At 30.2% G+C, this 18,690-nt stretch overlaps 1 protein-coding gene across 1 annotated transcript in view; it reads right to left on the bottom strand.

Moving 5' to 3' along the window:
• Positions 1–18,690, bottom strand: part of LOC110032333 — a 147,634-nt gene that overhangs the window by 57,421 nt on the left and 71,523 nt on the right. The window contains exons 8-9 of the mRNA XM_020735927.1: positions 12,639–12,676; positions 10,853–10,902 (exon numbers count right to left, since the gene is read on the bottom strand). Of these exons, the coding sequence (XP_020591586.1) occupies positions 10,853–10,902; positions 12,639–12,676 (88 nt within the window). The remainder of the gene's footprint in view (positions 1–10,852; positions 10,903–12,638; positions 12,677–18,690) is intronic.

Genomic DNA, 18,690 nt, shown 5'->3' with positions numbered 1-18,690 from the left:
CAGCTTAATATAAACCCTATTTAATCCTTATATTAAATAGGGGAACTTGTCAGCAAATACAAAGGTTTCGTAGACCAAACGGACGTCATACTTTTCTTAGTTAATTTGATCGAGCATGATCCTCAAGTCTTGTGTTTATCCTTTGGGATAGATACAGGATTTGAGGTACAATGCTCTTTCATTTTAAACTATGAAAAATATGGGGTCAGTTTGATTTCATACTTCAACGTCCTTCCGAAGCGGGCTATGGGATTTCGATTCCAGCGACCAACAGCTTCTTACGAGCAACCCCACAAACCATCCCCGAAATAACATCGACACTCTTATAGTACATCATGCTTGGAGTATAGTTAGAAGTGCTACAGCTAGTGGTTTGGGATACCCTGCCTTGTTTTTCACTTTATGTGAATAATCAGGAGTAGAGTTATAGAAATGAAGAAGCTGCAACCACAAAATCCTACTGGGAAGCATACGATTCAAAGATTCGAATAATTTACTGAGTCCAGAAGTGGGGATAGTGATAGACCCTCAGCATCTGTTGCAGGGCCATCTACTTATCGCTCTGCTTCACTTAAGAATATTATGGAGGAACCTATGATTATGCAAATTGATATTGTAAATATGCAAAATAGGATTGGAGGAATTGAAGCAAGAATTGCTTATAATGATGAATATAAGCACAAGAGAGTTCAACATGATATAACATATGAGGAGGCGATGGTTAAATTTCTAAGGGGTGATTAGAATGTGGAATTTCCAACTTGCCTTAGTTTCACTCCTTATACGCCAAATCATAATGAAGAAGAAGAAGATGATGATGATGATGATGAGGATGAGGAAGAAGATGAAGACTGATATTTTAGGAGTTTAATTTGTTTGTTAGTTTGATTGTTTGTTATTTTGATTGTTCGTAGTTTGTTTTATTTTGAAAATGATGAGATATGAACTTTCATTGTAATATTATGTTGTGGACCTAATTGTAATAGTAACTGTAGATTTGTACTTTTTCTGCATTTTTAGTATTTTCAGTTTCTGTTTCTGTTTTTAATTCTCAGCAAATCCTTTATAATATATTATATTTTATTTAATACTTTAAAGCCTATATTTTAAAGTTAGTACCTGCAGTGTACTAAAGCCTAGTTTCATATTCAGAAATCCTCTACAGGATAGTTTTTATTTTTATGCATTCACGGTTTTCTTTCACCTACAAAATTTTGTACTGAACATTTTTAATTACAAAAAAATTTGTTTGGGGGAAAGAAAATTTTTTTAAAAAAGAAGTAAACTAAATTTTATTTGTCCTCAATTAACTATATTTTTAAAAATTAATTTAACATGACATGGGATATTAAGATTTAACTTTAAACGACTATATTTATGTTTGTAAATATTATGGTAAACTTAGGTAAAAGTTTTTAATAATGAAGTTCAATTCTAAAGTTAAAGATATTTGGTATGAAAATATAAGACTATGTTTTTTTTTTATTTCAAGTAAAGGAAATTGTATTTTGAAGTATTAAGAATTTTAGAGTTTCATGTAACAAGAAAAAAATGAGACTTTATGAAAAATCATCAAAACTAATATGAATTTATAAAGTGAAGAAAGGTAAAAATATTTAACTTTAAGAAGAGGATAGTGAAGTTCAAAACTATTAAAGGCTATCCAGATATAGTAATCCTAACTTGAAAAAAAAAGTGTGAGGAGAAACTTGAGGAGATTCCTAATCAAAAATTAGCTTCACTTGAATCAACTTAAGGAAAAGGCTTTATTACATTTTCTAAACTTATATTTGAGTATTAGCACCTTTATTAGTAAAGTTTTCATGAAATTTTTTTTCATATGGATATTCTAAGTATCCTTTGTTTGAAAAATTACAGTTCTTGTTCTTCTTAAAATGAATAATCTTAAAATGAATAAAGATTCAAAAATCTTAGATTTGATTACTAAGTACTCTTAGACTTAGAGTTTGAATCTAAGTTATTAAAATTTTTTTTCTAAAATTTTATTGTTTTATTTATGAATTTAAAGTATAGATGTTTATAAGTTACTCTCTATCCTAATTCATATACTTTTATGTAGTAAAATTGACACTTGAGGACAAGTGACATTTAAGTTTGGGGAATTTTGATACACTAAAATAATGTGTTGTTTTAAGTATACATTTAATGTTTATTTTTGGTCATATTACACTTAAAAAAAGGATATTTTCATGTTTTTGTTGTAGGTATATAAATTTTAGGCATTTGGAGTAAAAGTAGCAAAAAGGATGAAATTTAGAGCCAAAATAGTGAATTTTGTGATTCTGGCACCTGAAGAGTCAGAACTAGCCCCTGAAGCGCCACTATACATAGAGCTGACGCCTGATGCACCATAATTGGCACCTGAAGAGCCATGTTACAAATATTTGGCGCCTGAAGCGCGAGATTTAGCGCCTGAAGCACCAAGACCCAGAACAAGGCGGTCTTAAGCAACTTGGTGTCGGAAGTGCCAGCACCAGCGCCTGAGGCGCCAGAGATGACTTTTTATGAATTAAGGTGGTTCATGATGAATTTTTTTCAAATTTTGAAGGGTCCACTTGTTATAAACGCTTCATTGAGTGATTCAATGCATCTAGACACTTTGGAAGGTTCTTTTATGAATGGATATGTCTCTTAGATCAATAGATATATCTTTTCAAATTCAAAAGGGTTGACTTTTAGATAGAATTTTAGAGGAAATATTGAATTCTTTTTGGAGGGAGGCAGTCTCTAATAAAAGAGGGGAAGTCTAGGGCTTAGAGAGGAGAGTTAGTGGCATGAGAAAGAGTGAAGGGTGGTTCAAAAGAAGCAATTGAGGTGTAAGAGAGAGAGAAAGTCAAGGGCTTGGAGATTTTCTTCTAGACTTGTAAGAGTAGAGGGAAGGTAAGAGATTTCTTCTTCATTACACTTCTAAGAGAGAATTGAGAGTGCTTGTAATGATGGAAAGTGCTTTAAGAGAGCTTTTAGAGATTTGCTTGGGAAGGATTGTGAGATAAGTTGTCTTTTATTTCTTTATTTTTGTAAACTTATTTTTCTGTATGAAATTTGTGTTTTGTTGTTTTCTTGTCATGAATTCTGAGTAGTCTTCTTTATTCTTCTCCCTACAATGAGATTTGGTTTTGTGAAGAATTGATTTTGTTTAATACAATTTTAAATGTCAATAAATGTGATGATTCAAACTTTGATCTTCATTTACATTTTGATCTGACCAATTAAAATGTTAATATGTGTTAAGAAACATATGCTCTTAAAGGGCTATGATTTTTACAACATAGTGAGAATCACATTTGATTTCATGGGAGAGGATGTCATCCATGGGGTTAAATGCAAATAAATAAGAAAATATACTTTGTTGGATGCAGAATTGGAGATTTTAAGGTGACAAATTAAAATCTCCAATCTGGTTCAGTTGATTGCAAACTAATGCGAGATTGTTAGCCCTCAGGTGAGGGAGTATGAGGGAGTAGTGGGAGCTATGGAGTGGAAAACGGTATCCTCCCAGCCTAACCACAAAATTAGGGATCAAACTCTGGATTAATCAATGTTCTTTATGCACTTGAAAGAGGGTAAAGAATAGGATTGCCCCTATTTGACACAAAATAGTTTCTATATACTTTTAAATGATTTTTATTTATTCATAATCCATATACTCATTGTAAAGGGGAAGGATGCTTTCTTAAATTTAAACTTTGTCACAAAAACTTTGTTTAGATCTCATAAGTTTGCTTTTAAAAGTTTAGCAATTAGTTTACTTAACTAGTTCCTTTTATCTGCATTGTATTTAGTACACACTTAATTAATTTAGATTAAAATATCGTACTTCAGTTTTGTAGTTTGAATTGTAGTCATAAGAATTTATCTATAAGTATTTTCAACTTCCATGTGAGATCGATATATAGGACTCCATTAGAACCCTTTATTACTTGAGTGATACATACTTGCATTATTATTAGAGGATTTGGTAATTTAAAGATTCTTAAAAGATAAAATTATTTTTATTAAAGTTATTTTTGTTGGGTTTACATTGTATATTTATTATTATAACTGTCGTGTGTATTTTGTAATATTATAAAATATTTGCAAAAGTTACACACACAAATCCGCCGCATCATCCTCCTTAGATCTTTAGGACGAAGATTTCTATCAAAGTTCAAGATATAAGACACACAGCCCGGCTCTGAGCCCCCACCTTTACTAAATTCTTACACTCAGTCTCGATCTTCCATATGTGATTACGGTTTTTACTCGTTCATGCTTTCATACGACCCATTTTTTTACTTTTTCGTACTGGATTTTCCTGCTTTCTTTTCCTGCTATTTTCTTAAATTCCTTGCAGCTATATTGAGTTCTATGATACTAACCATGTAGTAGCAGGAGTAGAGCCAAGTACGCATTTACAGTTTATTTATTGCAATTTTATTAGTTTATCTTATTGCCACTTTACTTTACTATGCATTCTTTACCTGCAAAATACAAATACACTTTTAAAAAATTAATACACCATTAAACTCTTTTGAACGCACTTAATCTATTCCTTTTAAATTTACGAGAATCTCCAGGATGAGGTAACCTACGGTTGCTAACAAGAATTCTTCAGTCTAAATGAGCTTAATAACTCTTTTAAACTAAGTAAATTAAAAAGAAAATATTGATGTCGGGACAACGAATTGTGGGATCTTGACTGGTGTTGCATAACTTAAATTAAAAATCTCTCCCAAAACATTTTAATAATAAAATCATTAATAACAAAACAAATTGCAAACCTTGGAGCTACTATTATAGTAAGGAGCTTGGAGCAGACTTTGTGGGCAACACGACGAGCTCACAACGCACATAAGAACATCTTTGAGAGAGCAAAAGAAATCTTCACCAACAAAACATTTCCTTAGTCTAAACAACAACAATCCATATGAATTTGAGGTAGTTCGCCTAGTGCGCCATAAATCCTCACATTATCTTTAGGTCTTTGCATAGTCATGTTGTGTAATTTAATCCTTAACACTTTTAGGACTCCGAGACCGTCATTCGGTATGACATAAATTCTCCTATCTTCCAGGCTATTTACATGATCAGATATCATGCAAATGTAAGCCCTAAATAATAAAAAATAATAAGATGAAACATCAAGTAATATCATCTTTGAAACCAAAGCCAAACCATAAGATAGTTTGGGAAGCCACCGAGGTTCTCCTCGTGATTTGTGACATCCCCTACTTCTCTTTCCTTTGGATTCCAAAAATAATTGCTCCAATTTGAACCACTCCAATTTGGTTTTCCATGTCCTACCTTGAACACTAAACTTTGTATTCTTGAAGACGAACACCTACGGTCATTATCGAGAGTTTTTTTAAGTGACTTCGGTCGTTTGGGATGTAATTAACTATAGGATCTTACCTCTATAGGGAACTAAAGAACTCATGTAATATAAATTCTATCTAATCATTATATTAGATAGGGGAATTTGTCGGCCAACATATAAAAAGGTTTGCAGACCAAAAATATGTCATAAACTCTTTTAGTTGATTTAATCGAGCCCGCTGACAAGCAATGTGTCTATTCTTCGAGATAGGTGCATTGCTTGTAGTGTTGTGCCTTGTCACTTAAACTATTAAAATGTATGGGATTTGTTGGTCACATATTTCTTCAAATTGAAATACTATATTTTCAAAATCAAATTTACATATATGCATATATATACATTAAATTAAAATAAAAATCATTTTCAAAAAGATCTCGACCGACAAATACCTGAAAAATTATAACTAGGAACAAATAATAGATAATTTAACAAGAAAAATTATCTGATTTTTATTACATAATTCACTCATATCAAAATCATAGTAAATAATAATTTAAAGCTCTACTCTTATTGCCACCAAGCTTAATCAAAGCAGATCAAGAGGAAGTGGATGCTAGGAATCATCTAAAAATGTACTTATTAAATGACATATGAGGAAATCCCATTAGCTATGTGTGCTTATTATTATCCCTAATAACCATATTCTTGCACTTGGTTAACCTATGATTGATAATCTTAACATTTATTAGGAATATCATACAAGGTAACTTAGGGCGTCAGCTAATTAATGGAATTATTTCCCCAAATTATTATGTTTTAATTGATGGTTTAAACCCATTTACTTTATCTTGGTCCCAAAATGGTTCATGTTGACTAATGTGATCAAATGTGTCCAGACCGTTGGTTAAATTTGGATGACCTTGTTAGGGACATATCAATGGATATGCTTAAATTTAATGAATATCATACAAGTTAACTTAAGGTGTCAGGTAACTAATGGAAATATTTCCCCAAATTATTATTTTTTAATTGATGGTTTAAACCCATTTGTTTTATCTTGGTCCCAAAATGGTTCATAATGACTAATGTGATCAAATATGTCCATACCTTTGGTTAAATTTGGTTGACCTTGTTAGGGGCATATCAATGGATATGCTTAAATTTAATAAATCTAGTATTTAAGGCCAATTTGACTCATTTGACCCATTTAAGTTCAAATGGGTCAAATTGAATTAACTAGATTTTATTGATTCAAATCAGTCAATAATAAAATAAAAATACATTATAAGCTTAGGGCCTACTAAGCTTAGTTAATTTGTAGGTTAAGATTGACCTTATTAAATTGCTTCTATTAAGGATGGCTTGAGTTAGCCTTGATTTTAGCCAACCAATTGGTCATTCTATGTAGCTAATTGAGATCTAAGTATCTCTTTTAGTTTAAGGGCATATAACCACTGATAACACCAATCAAAATGTATTTATATGATTTTATTAATAGAATGGTTTTATAATTTTACATTGACTTTTAACTTGAGGATTGAGGTCCATTTTGAAATGCATATTCTTTCTCACTTATTTTTGTAGTATAGACTCCATATATTTAATACCTTTATTATGTTTTTAGATAGTGGGGTTAACAATTCAAAAAGGTATTTTAATTTTTTAATTAGGAAATGTAGATACATCCTCTTTATGAGAGCCATCGTCTTCATTGCTAGATGATCTTAGTATGATGTTACAAATAGACTATTTTTAAGTAATCATAAACTTTTTATCTAGTCTTTTGAGTTGGACAAGATTCTTTATTACCATAGTTGAATTGCCCATCACAGAGTTGACAAACACGATAACTCTTTAGAAAAGATTTCCTATAAATTTTTCTCATTATATGGTTCTCTCTTTATAAGCCATGTCCTTAAAAGTTCTATTGGAGACCTAGGAGATGAATATTATATCTTCTTAGCTTTCCCATCTTCCCCAGTTGGAAAAAAAACATGACTATCTCTTAGAAGATGGGAGGCCTCAAGCATCTTATCAATTTTTTTGAGCTTTTGCATCATTCTTTAAGCTCTTTCATTATGTTAATTTCTCATTTCTTTTTTAGGATTGTGTAGATATATCAGTAAAAATAGTTAATGCTTCAAACTTAATATGCTAAGAAGTGAAAATTACATGAGATACTAACACTTAGAATGCTAAAGCAATAAGAAATTAAGCTAGACTAATACCTGATTGAAATGGGTGAGAAATCTGACTAAAATGATAATAAAAGAAATATTAGCCAATATTTAAGATGAATAAAGAATGCAACCCGTTGTACAGTCCCAAAAAATATGATAATATTTTTATGAATAAATTTAAAAATATTTTTTTTTTTTAGTGTGGCAAAAAATATTAAATTATCTTGTAAGATAAAATATTATTTTACTATACAATTAATAATATATATTTTATTTTATATTCTCAAATAACTTCTAGTACATGATATATCTAATTGAATAATATTTATTTTATTCTAAGGCACAAGGTTCCATTAAGGTAAGATCCTATTAGTAATTAATTAAATCTTAAGAGTATTTATCCCTTGAAAAATTTCATACAAAATTTGGGATTTCAATACAAATTTTGACTTTAGAATTTGAAGGTAAATATATCAACTTGGTATTAATTTTGGTAAATAAACCAAATGAGAAAGAATAAGAATACATGATTTTGAGAAACTTGTATTAATTTTGGTAAATAAACCAAATGAGAAAGAATAGGAATAAGGATACATGATTACTATATATATCCTAGATTAGGATTTATAGTTTAAGATGACCATTTTCTCTAAGAGTTTACGAATTACATTTTACAACATAAGATTGAGATAATGCTCAATAAATGAGAATTTATATCGTAATTGAGAGGAATCGAATTACATTTTACAACATAAGATTGAGATAATGCACAATAAATGAGAATTTATGTCGTAATTGAGAGGAATATTAGCCACAAATTCTAGATCTAAGGTGGGAACCATTTATAAGATATTAGCTCAAAGCTAAATATAATGAATGCATGACACTTATAGCCCTAAAATCTCAATAAAGATTAAGTTAGCTCAACTCTACTCATATAAACTTGTTTAAAAAGGATGACTAGCTAAGCTAAAGCTATCACTTGTTTAAAAAGGATGACTAGCTAAGCTAAAGCTGACTAGCTAAGCTAAAGCTATATACTGTTATAACTATGAAGCTTTATCTTTTATATGGAGACATATAACTTAGCCAGATAAGCTACAACTATCCATCCATGAAGAGTATGTATGCTAACTTATCAATATTTTTCTGTAGTTATCTAGCCCTTAATATTTATACTTTTATTTCTACATGAAACTCACTAGGCTGAGCAAATAATATTTATTAGCTAATAGTAGATCTTAATCCTAATTTTTAATGAGCAAATTCTTATAAAAAAAGCAACCATCTGTTAAAGGGATAATAAAGTCATTTTAATTTTAAAATTTTAGCCAATTTCACAAGCCATACTTGTCTAAAATACAATCTTATAATTGATTTTATTTAGCCCATATTTTAGAGGTCCAAAAATAATTTTGTAAGAGCCTATCACCACATATTTTTAGGATGCTCTGCACCAAATATATGAAAAAACCCAAGGAAAAGGCTCATTGCTTAAGTAGAGTATTACAATAAATTAAAAATATTAAATAAATCAAGAAAATAAGAGAGACGATGTGTTTGGTTGGGTTTCATGATAAAATCTAAGAATGAAATAATAATAAGCACCTAAACTTTATCATAACATATTCCAATCTAATTCTATAAGCATAAATTAGCTAAATCCTTAAATTTCAAGTTACATCTCATAATAAATTGCACAAGAGTTATCTTCGACTTCACTTTCAATACTTGGCCACTGAATTTGCCTAATAGATTTGTCGTTATTTATTAATCAAGACCATACACCCAAATAAAACTCAATGCACTTGTCGATTAGCTATAACTTTTTGATGAAAAATAAAACCACTTCGATGCGAATCAGTCAACAGAACCCTGCAATAGCTACCGTATCTAGAGTCTAATTCAAGCGCAACTAACCATCTACACTGGCATAATCAATATATGTAAATTCAAGTTCAATGATTGAGCCTATGATGAAAAGAAACATTAAAACTCTATAATATCTTTCTAAATTGTTTCTCTATAATTTATTATACTATCAATTATGATCATGAAAACACTCAGACTTTGAAATATCGACCTTTGGTATTGCTTATAAATACAAGTTCGTTACTGAGCCTGAGATGACAACACATTAAACCCTGCAGAATCTTTCTAAATTGTTTCTGTATAACTTATTATGCTATCAATCATGATTATGAAATCCATCTATCAATTATGATCATTAAATCCATAGATAAAGAAGAAAAAATAAGAAGGTGAAGATGATAATCATGATGATGATGATGATGATCTTAATAATAATAATAATAATAATAATAATAATAATAATAATAATAATAATAATAAGAAGAAGAAGAAGAATAACAATAACAATAATAACAATAATAATAATAACAACAACAATAATAATAATAATAATAACGATGACAATAATAGTAGTAATCACAATCACAATAATAACAATCTCAATAATAACAATAACAACAAAAATAACAATAATAATAATAATCACACTAAGAATAATAATAATAATAATAATAATAAGAGAGAATCAAGTTAAACTCGTAATGACCATACAAGAAACGATCAGAATCTAGAAATCAAACCCGCAGAGAAAGATACTGATATTGGATTAGTTAGCATTGACAAATTCAGTTACATATTGGATTAAATCTCCTCCATTCCAAGTTAAACCAATAGTTGAACTCCAAATCTAAATAGATGCATGTCTACGCCAAACACAATCTATAAACTACATAATTCAACCAGGATTATCATTCAGCACCATGTCCACCAAATGTCAAATATTTGTCACCGAAGATGCTAGCCAAGGAACTCCAACAGACTCATAATTAACTCCAACGATACTAATTCATAATCCTTTATAACTTATGATTATTAGTTTAAAAAAATTAATATCAAGCATATATTAAAAATATTTAATAATATATATCATAATAAAGTCAATATTATTTAAAGACAATGATAGTATTTTATCTATGAATTAGAGTGGCACATATTGATTTAACTATAAACTATTAATTTAACATGAGGCAAATGAAACTCATTTGAGCCACTTCAAGAATTTCATCTTTAGAAAGGCATTGAAAGGTTTTTTATTTTTTTTCCTTTTTTTTTTTGTTTTTTTTGTTTTTTTTGGTTAAAAATACGCTTCGAAAGCAGTTACAGAATATGTGGAGTCATATGCGACTGCAAATCTCTTTGGGCATTTAATCAGCCATCATCATCGATCTGGATATCAACTCCTTCAAAGGAATGTAAGCTTCCATAGGGAGAAACTCAAATAGATATAAACTTTCCGGCATGGTTATAAATAAATCTTGCTGACCTGGTCTTCTAAGACTTGGAAGCTCCATGCATCATCAGCAGTATATTCACCTACAGATGAGGATGCCATCGTATGAAGAAGAGAGATTAATATTCTTGGAATTACAATATTAAACTTAAATAAAAGATAATGGGAACTACACTTGCTGGTTTATGTTCAAGCATATATTCAGTATTTAAATTTATGGGTGACAGATGAAATAAATTGATAAAGTGCATTACTATAGTATAAACTATAAAGTAATTAAAGTTAGAGGGGGGAAAAATCAAATTGCCTACCTAGCTACAACACTTTGGTGCTCAAATACACGATATATTGGTTGGAAATAAAAAGAAAAATACTAATGTGCCTCGTTCTCTAAAAAATAAAAAATAAAAACTAGAACAATTTCAGATCCAAGACAAATTGACACTTCCCAGGTAATAGTGTTTGGAGTGGGGGTCCAGAACAATCTTTAGCCCATGCAATCATCCACATTCCAGTTTAGTAGATACAAATGGGACACAAATCGGTCACACAGGAATTACCAAATCATCACCATCAACATCATCATCATCATCATCATCATCATGTCTTATCCCAAACATTTGGGGATGGTTTAGTGAATCTATACTCTTCATTCATTGCTATTGTATTGTTGCATTATAAACTAAAATACAAACTTGAATTACAAACTAGAAGTCTCAAGAATCAATGTCAGCAGGCACAACTATGGCAATTCTAGCTTCACGTAAATTTAATATATGTAATTAGTCTTACACCCCCTTTATATTTGCAATTGGCCTTGTACCCACCTTATATTTATACAGGCCTTGGGATCACCTAATAAATACAGGATAAAATTCTACCTGAAAAGGATATAATAATTTATACTTCTCAAATTAGTCAGCTCCCCCTCTCGTTTGATCAATGATCTCCACCACATACACTCAAAAGGGACATTACTTTACCAAGCTCCACCCTCCAAGATTGCCAATCTGAAATGCCTTGTAGATATATCCACATCTATTTTGGGAAAAATTAAAATTTCAATCTGAATACCTCGCCTCCGCTAGAAGCACTGATATTTACTAACTGCAATACAAAGATGCAAACACAACCAAGAATTTACTATTTCAAAAGAACTTACTAATTATTAGCACCCCAACCTCGACCCTTAAACTTGAATACGTCCAACCAATATCCCCCATCTACTTGTCCAATTAATCATGTTTCACAAGAGTTGATTGTTCATCAACCAAGCTAAACCACAGGACGGACTTTGGAAGAGTCCCTATTGAAACTAGCCACAGTATCCCAAAAACTAATCAACATTCCTTTTCCAGATAAATAAAAGCCAGATTTCCAGTGACCACCCATTGTTTAAAGCTTGCTTGATAATATTCCAAAGAATAAGCTGACATCATACATAGTAAATCCAAAAATAATTAAATTAGAGTATTTCATTAATAAATCAGCACACAGCTTTAGCCAAGTTGTGACTATATTTGAAAAGCACAGAACTTTTGTTTACGGGAAAAGCAATGGAAAGCTTAGCGCATTTTAAGAACAGACATCAATTATAAAGTAGATAAATAAATAAAATTATAAATTAAAATGATAGACTTAAAATAATATGGATAAAAATGATTCAAAATAATTTGTGAAAAAGAAAATTAAAATCTGAAGCACTAATTATAAACAAATGAAAAAATGAGAACTTAAAAAACTGGCCTGAGCCAAAAATGGCTGGTCTTGGGATAATAATGCTGATAAAATAATTTACACATTATGTAAAAGCATTTACCTATTAAGTCCCTCCTGAGAGCAGTCAAATGTGCACAGCTGCAGCCATAACATTAATGATAAGAATCAATCGAATTAATTTACATTTTATACTTATCCACTATCACCTCACTAGGAAACAAAATATGAACCATAAAGAATATTTAATAAACTAGTTTACTACTAGATTATGCATAGTTAACATCGCAGGAAAAAAAATATGATCTAACAGCTGAAAGATTTTAAGAATAAAACTTGAACGTCTGAAAGTCCAAGGAAGTCGTAAGCGTACATAATGCAGCAAGAAAAAAATCTGTGCCCCGAAGCATGCATTAAATCTAATTTTAAGCATATACGATAATCATGTAATCATGTACCAATGTGCATACAATTTTCATGAAGAATACTTGCTAAAATTTCATCTTCATAACGATTCAACTAGCATGCTCTGAATGATACCTGTATCAATGTCGAACAAGTTGGACATGGCCAAAACTCTTTATACAAGTCTAACACGTCATGAACTGTGTTGAAAATTTTTATTGTAAATTTGGGTTACACAGCATGAAAAAGACAGGAAATGATGTGGGACACACAAGATCTGGGTCATAGGAGGTGGGGTGAAACAAAAAAACATATATATATATATATGATTTGCTTTTGTTTTTTTGTTTCACCCCACCTCCTATAAAATTGCCTTAACTTGATTCATCTAGTGCCAAAATGTCAAAAATGACAAGGCTCAAGAAGATGGTTTCAATGATATATACACAAGGAAGTCAAAACCAGATTACTATCATTTCAAGCTGAATAAAAACAGCATAGTTGCTCTAACCCAATTCATTTTTTCTCCTCATGCCAGGACAATGAAGATGATGAGGACAAAAGCTAAATCGATCAAAGATACAATAAAGACGAAATCAGATGAAAAAAATGTCATATTGTGCTAATTCAAACAATATGGTTCAAAGATGCAAAGAAGCCGCATGTTTCAACAATCACCACATTCAAGTTTGTGCTTACACAGGTAACAAACGAAATTAAAATCTCACCAAAAACAAAGATCTAAACAAATTCATTATAAACAAAAACAATAATCTACAAATTTTTTATAAGTTCATTGTGAATGAATGCATTTATTCAAGCTTCTTAATTCACTCTGATTGTATAGACTCATCAGAAACATAAAAAAGAGAATACAAAAATGAGAAGTATGAGTATTAATGATTATAAGTTTTGAAATATATTTTTCTTGTATATTTCACATTAGAATTCTTCGCCATTATAGGTTGGTTTTATGCAACTCTTGGATTCTCTAATTTAATTATTTCCATTGTCAATTCCAGCAAAAGTCCAGTTATTTAATTTGAAATTTATTTTTGCTTAGATGTTGCCAATTTCATTAATTACATGTAAATTATGTTTTCCTTTAGAATCTGCCGCTCTTTTTGTAAAACATAATTGTTAAAATGTTTGCAAGTTATTCAATGCTGCTGCCCATAGTGTCACAGTAGTTTCCACTGTTGTTTTATTCGTGCGTTGTTTCTCACTTTACTGTCGAGATTGCTGCAATTCACTGCTATAGTCTATTCGGTTTCCTTCCTACAATTGTTTCTATTCCTGAGATTGCACCTATGTTTGGCTGCTTCCATATTTGATATTTCCATCCAGAGGAAAGGCTAAATTCTACCAAATTAAATTATTTTCTACCATATGTGAGAAAATTTTAGGAAGCAATGTTGTCAAATTATTCTTTGAGTTCGATTAAGTTTTATTTTTTTAATCTAATAGGATAATGGCTTCCACAAATAGTGCTAATTTAGTTGTAAATAATTCTATGGAGGACGAGACAAAAACCTATGTGGATATATGTTATCAAATTAGACAACTTAGAAACAGTTGGAGTAGGAGGCAATACACAACTTCAATGCCAATTTGGCCAAGGAAGTCAAGGAAACATATTATAAGATTAGAGCTCATTTACTCTGAAATCCTGGGGCAGAGATTCAATCATATATCAATATAACTTTCACAAAGCAAAAAAAATAGTTCAAAAACCACATGCTGAAACTGAGGGGAAAAAGGTTACGCATAAAGGTTTCCCTTCCTTTCCTAGCGTTTAAGACTCAAAAATCATATCATAGCTCACAAGCAAATTGACATTTTTTTAGTAATGAAAGCTAAAATCCCAAATAAAGAAACGTCAGGCTCTACTTCTATTTAAATAACATTTAATTTGCAAATTAGAGATCATTCGCATGAAAAAATTGCTAGCATGTTTTATCAGCATTCCTTCAATTTTAAGTTCTTTCTTAAGTAAAACTAATAATTCAATCAAACGTTATATTCCTATTATCCGAATGTCATCTTCCATTGAATAAGGTTAAAAAAGTGATTATATTATTTCTTGTTATAATCTTTTGAGAAATATTTTGCTTCAAAAGTAAAAATAAATATTAAAAAAAATAGAGCCTATAAAAGAGACTTGAAATGAAAAGTAAGTTACTATAGCTAGTAATGCTTGGATAGATTCACAAAGAAGACCTCATAAATTTCATGGCCATTGTAAAATTTGGGCCTATATTTATAAAGGACATCAACTATAAAATACACAAAAAAAAGTTTTATATTGCCAATCACATCAAAGTATAATTATGTGGGTAGATGAAAATAAAATGGTTCAAAGAATCACTGACAATGCACTTATATGCAGAGTTATAAGAATACTTGTTGATACAAAAATCATTACATTTTTTGGACTTCTGCAATTTTCACATGTTGAATCTTGTATTGGATAATAAATATTCCCTAAAAAATATGAAGAGTAATGAGATCCCTTATAAGAATGTAATTGAATTAATGTTATTACGAAAGATGACAACTTAATTAAAATCAACATGAATCACTCAATGAGATTGTCAATTTTCAACGAGTTTATAAGCTAGAAAATATTAGTTATTGTAGAATTTACTTCAAGATGAAAGCTCTTTGATTCATCATTCACAAATAGGTTACATATATCTAGAGAAACCCATCCTTCCATATTTACAAACTTACCAAATATATCTCACCAAAATTAGGAAAGGAAATAATTCTGAATAAACATAGAAAGAGAATAAAAAAATCAAAAGTTCCTAGGACATCCCAGTCAAATCCTCCAAAATTTGGAGGTGGCGGCCGATCTATGTGAGAGGAAAGTATGGAAAGAATCAAATTTTCTCAGATTTCCACAGTTATGATGGAGACTTATTTTCGCATAAACAATAGTTATGACTAAACAATTCTAAAAAATAAAAAAAGATAACAAATAATGATTATTAGTGACATGGAGCATGCACCGCGAATATAATCTGATTAAATATTGAAAAATCTTGGATAAATTATGAAGGAATTAAATAGATCATATTATTAGTTTTAAAAAACTTGGATATTATTTTAAAAATAAAGACGGTATTTCAAAAGAAGTGTTGAAATGTTTAGGAGGTCTAAGAATTTCTTAGCATACTAAACTTAGTTAATATTATTTTAAAAATTAAAAAGATGTTTGATGAGTGAAGAAAGAGTATATTTTTTCAATTAAAAAAAATAAAATGCACAGTGTCTGTGAATTATAGATGAATTATAAATGTATCATACATTAAAATTATGAGAGAGTACTTGAACATAAGTTACGACATGATAGAAAAAATTTAAATCAGTTTTGATTCACGTCAAGCATATCTAATATAGAAGATAAACATTTAATAAGAGATTTGATGGAAAAGTATAGAGAGTAAGGAGGATCAACATAAAATTTTCATTGATTTAAGGAAAGCATATGATAAGGTTCTAAGAAAATACTTTGGAGAGTTCTAGAACAATGGATGTTGATATTGCTTATATTCAAGTCATTAAAGATGTGTACTATGGTTGATACTTGTTTTCTTAACACAATGATGATTGATTAGGCATTTTTCTATTTCAGTTGGATTACATCAGGGATTTGTTTTAAGCTCTTTTTTGTTTTCCTTGCTACAGTTATGAATGTTCTTACTAGAAATTTACAGGAGGATGAACCTTGGTGTATGATCTTTGTTGATAATATATCATTTTTCTGGATAAAGCAAAAAAGAGTTCAACAAAAATTAGAATTATGTAGGTAAACTTTAGAGTCTAAAGACCGTTGTTTGAGTAAATCTAAAACCGAATACATGGAATATAATTTTAGTAGTAGTAGATTTAGTGGCGGAGTTGTACCTATGGGTGACCAAGCCATTAAAAGTACTGAACATTTCAGATATTATTCAAAGTAATGGTGATACAGATGAGGATGTTATTAGTAGAATTCAAGTTGGATGGTTGAAGTGGAGGAATGCATCAAACCTATAGTGTGAAAGAAAAGTACCGCTTAGACTTGAAAGGAAAATTTCATAAGATGGTGGTGAGACTTGCAATGCTTTATGGCGTAGCATGTTGGCATGTAAAAGAGAAGCATAAAATTAAGTTGTGTTGCAGAGATGAGAATGCTCAGCTGGATGGTGGCTTCACACTTAGAGACAAAATGCAAAACAAATATCTTTGTAAAAAGGTCGGAGCAGCTCCAGTGGCAGACAAGAATATAGATGGTTTGATCATATTAAATTTCGACCATTTGAAGACCCAATTATAAGAATAGATGTTGTAGATTTGATTTATGTTAAGTAAAGGTAAACCTAAAAAAACTTGGGCATATTGTATGAAAAAATGATATTAATTTATTCGAATTAAATGACAATATGACACTCAATAGGACACAATGGACAAAAAGGATTCAAGTATCGAACTTACTTAGAGGGATAAAAGCCTACTATTGTTGTTGTATTAGTTTTAAAGAGCCAATATATTACACTGAGAGTGGCTAACATAGATAAGCCTTATCTTTATTTTATTTATGATGAAAGATTCAATAATGGCAAAGGAGAAAGGGATTCTATATACATACGAGCAAAGGAAAGATGATGAATACAAGTATATATGATATTCATGTGCAAAGATGAAATATAAGTAATATCCCCCTTCATTACTCTCACTCTCTAAATCCAAAATAACATTCAATTTTCGCACTACTCTTAATTTTTCCCAATTCTTAATTAATGTGTAGCTTATCTTGACTATGTGAAGCTCCAAATCATGTTACTTCACATAAAACATGGAGAACAAATCCTTGGAGAATAATTTTTCAAATATTAAAAATAGATCAATAATTAATTTGGAATTCACCAACTTCATTGGATTGAGTGATACTTTTGCTGATCATGACTCTATGACTTCTAAAGGGATTATGCAGGGATTGGCTTGATGGATGATTTATGAATCCATCTCCTCATGACCGCAAAATTTAGCTTTTAAAACATTGGCTCAACTATATTCATCTTCTTGCCGCAAAAGAAATTACAACAAACTTTTTTTTATCAATTCAATTAAAGAGAACCAAATAAGTTATTAATAGAATACAAATTTAATATTTATGCATATCAATTTTCGTTATTTATCTCGGAGGAACTCATAATACACTGGAGGGAAGAATAAAATTATAGAATATTGGCAAAGATACAATAACTATGATTGATATTTTTAGACTACATTAATTTGCTAAACTCTCTATTAATGAGCCATCTTTAAAAACTATATTTCATTTCGATGAAGATGAAGATGGAATTCAAGAAAACATGTGGGAAGGTGCATGTTCATATTTCAATTATTTCGAGAATAATAACAATATTTATTTTTTATATTAGATATCTCGAGTCTGTTGTTCAAAGCAATGGTGATATAGATTTATTTCGAGTATTATTAAAAGGTGTGAACGATTTAGATATCTCGGGTCTGTTGTTCAAAGCGATGGTGATATAGATGGGGATGTTAATAGTAGAATTCAAGTTGGTTGGTTGAAGCGAAGGAATGCTTCGGGCCCTTTGTGTGATAGAAAAGTACCACTTAGACTGAAAGGAAAATTTTAGAAAGCGGTGGTGAGACCTGCAATGCTCTATGGCACTGATTTTTTTTTTCTTTTGGAGTTGTTTTTACGTGTTGTCGAGATGAGAATGATTAGGTGG

Source organism: Phalaenopsis equestris, unplaced genomic scaffold (genome assembly GCF_001263595.1).
Source record: "Phalaenopsis equestris unplaced genomic scaffold, ASM126359v1 Scaffold000924, whole genome shotgun sequence".
NCBI lineage: Eukaryota > Viridiplantae > Streptophyta > Magnoliopsida > Asparagales > Orchidaceae > Phalaenopsis > Phalaenopsis equestris.
Note: the sequence above shows the minus strand (reverse complement) of the source record. Positions and strands in the feature narration are given on the sequence as shown.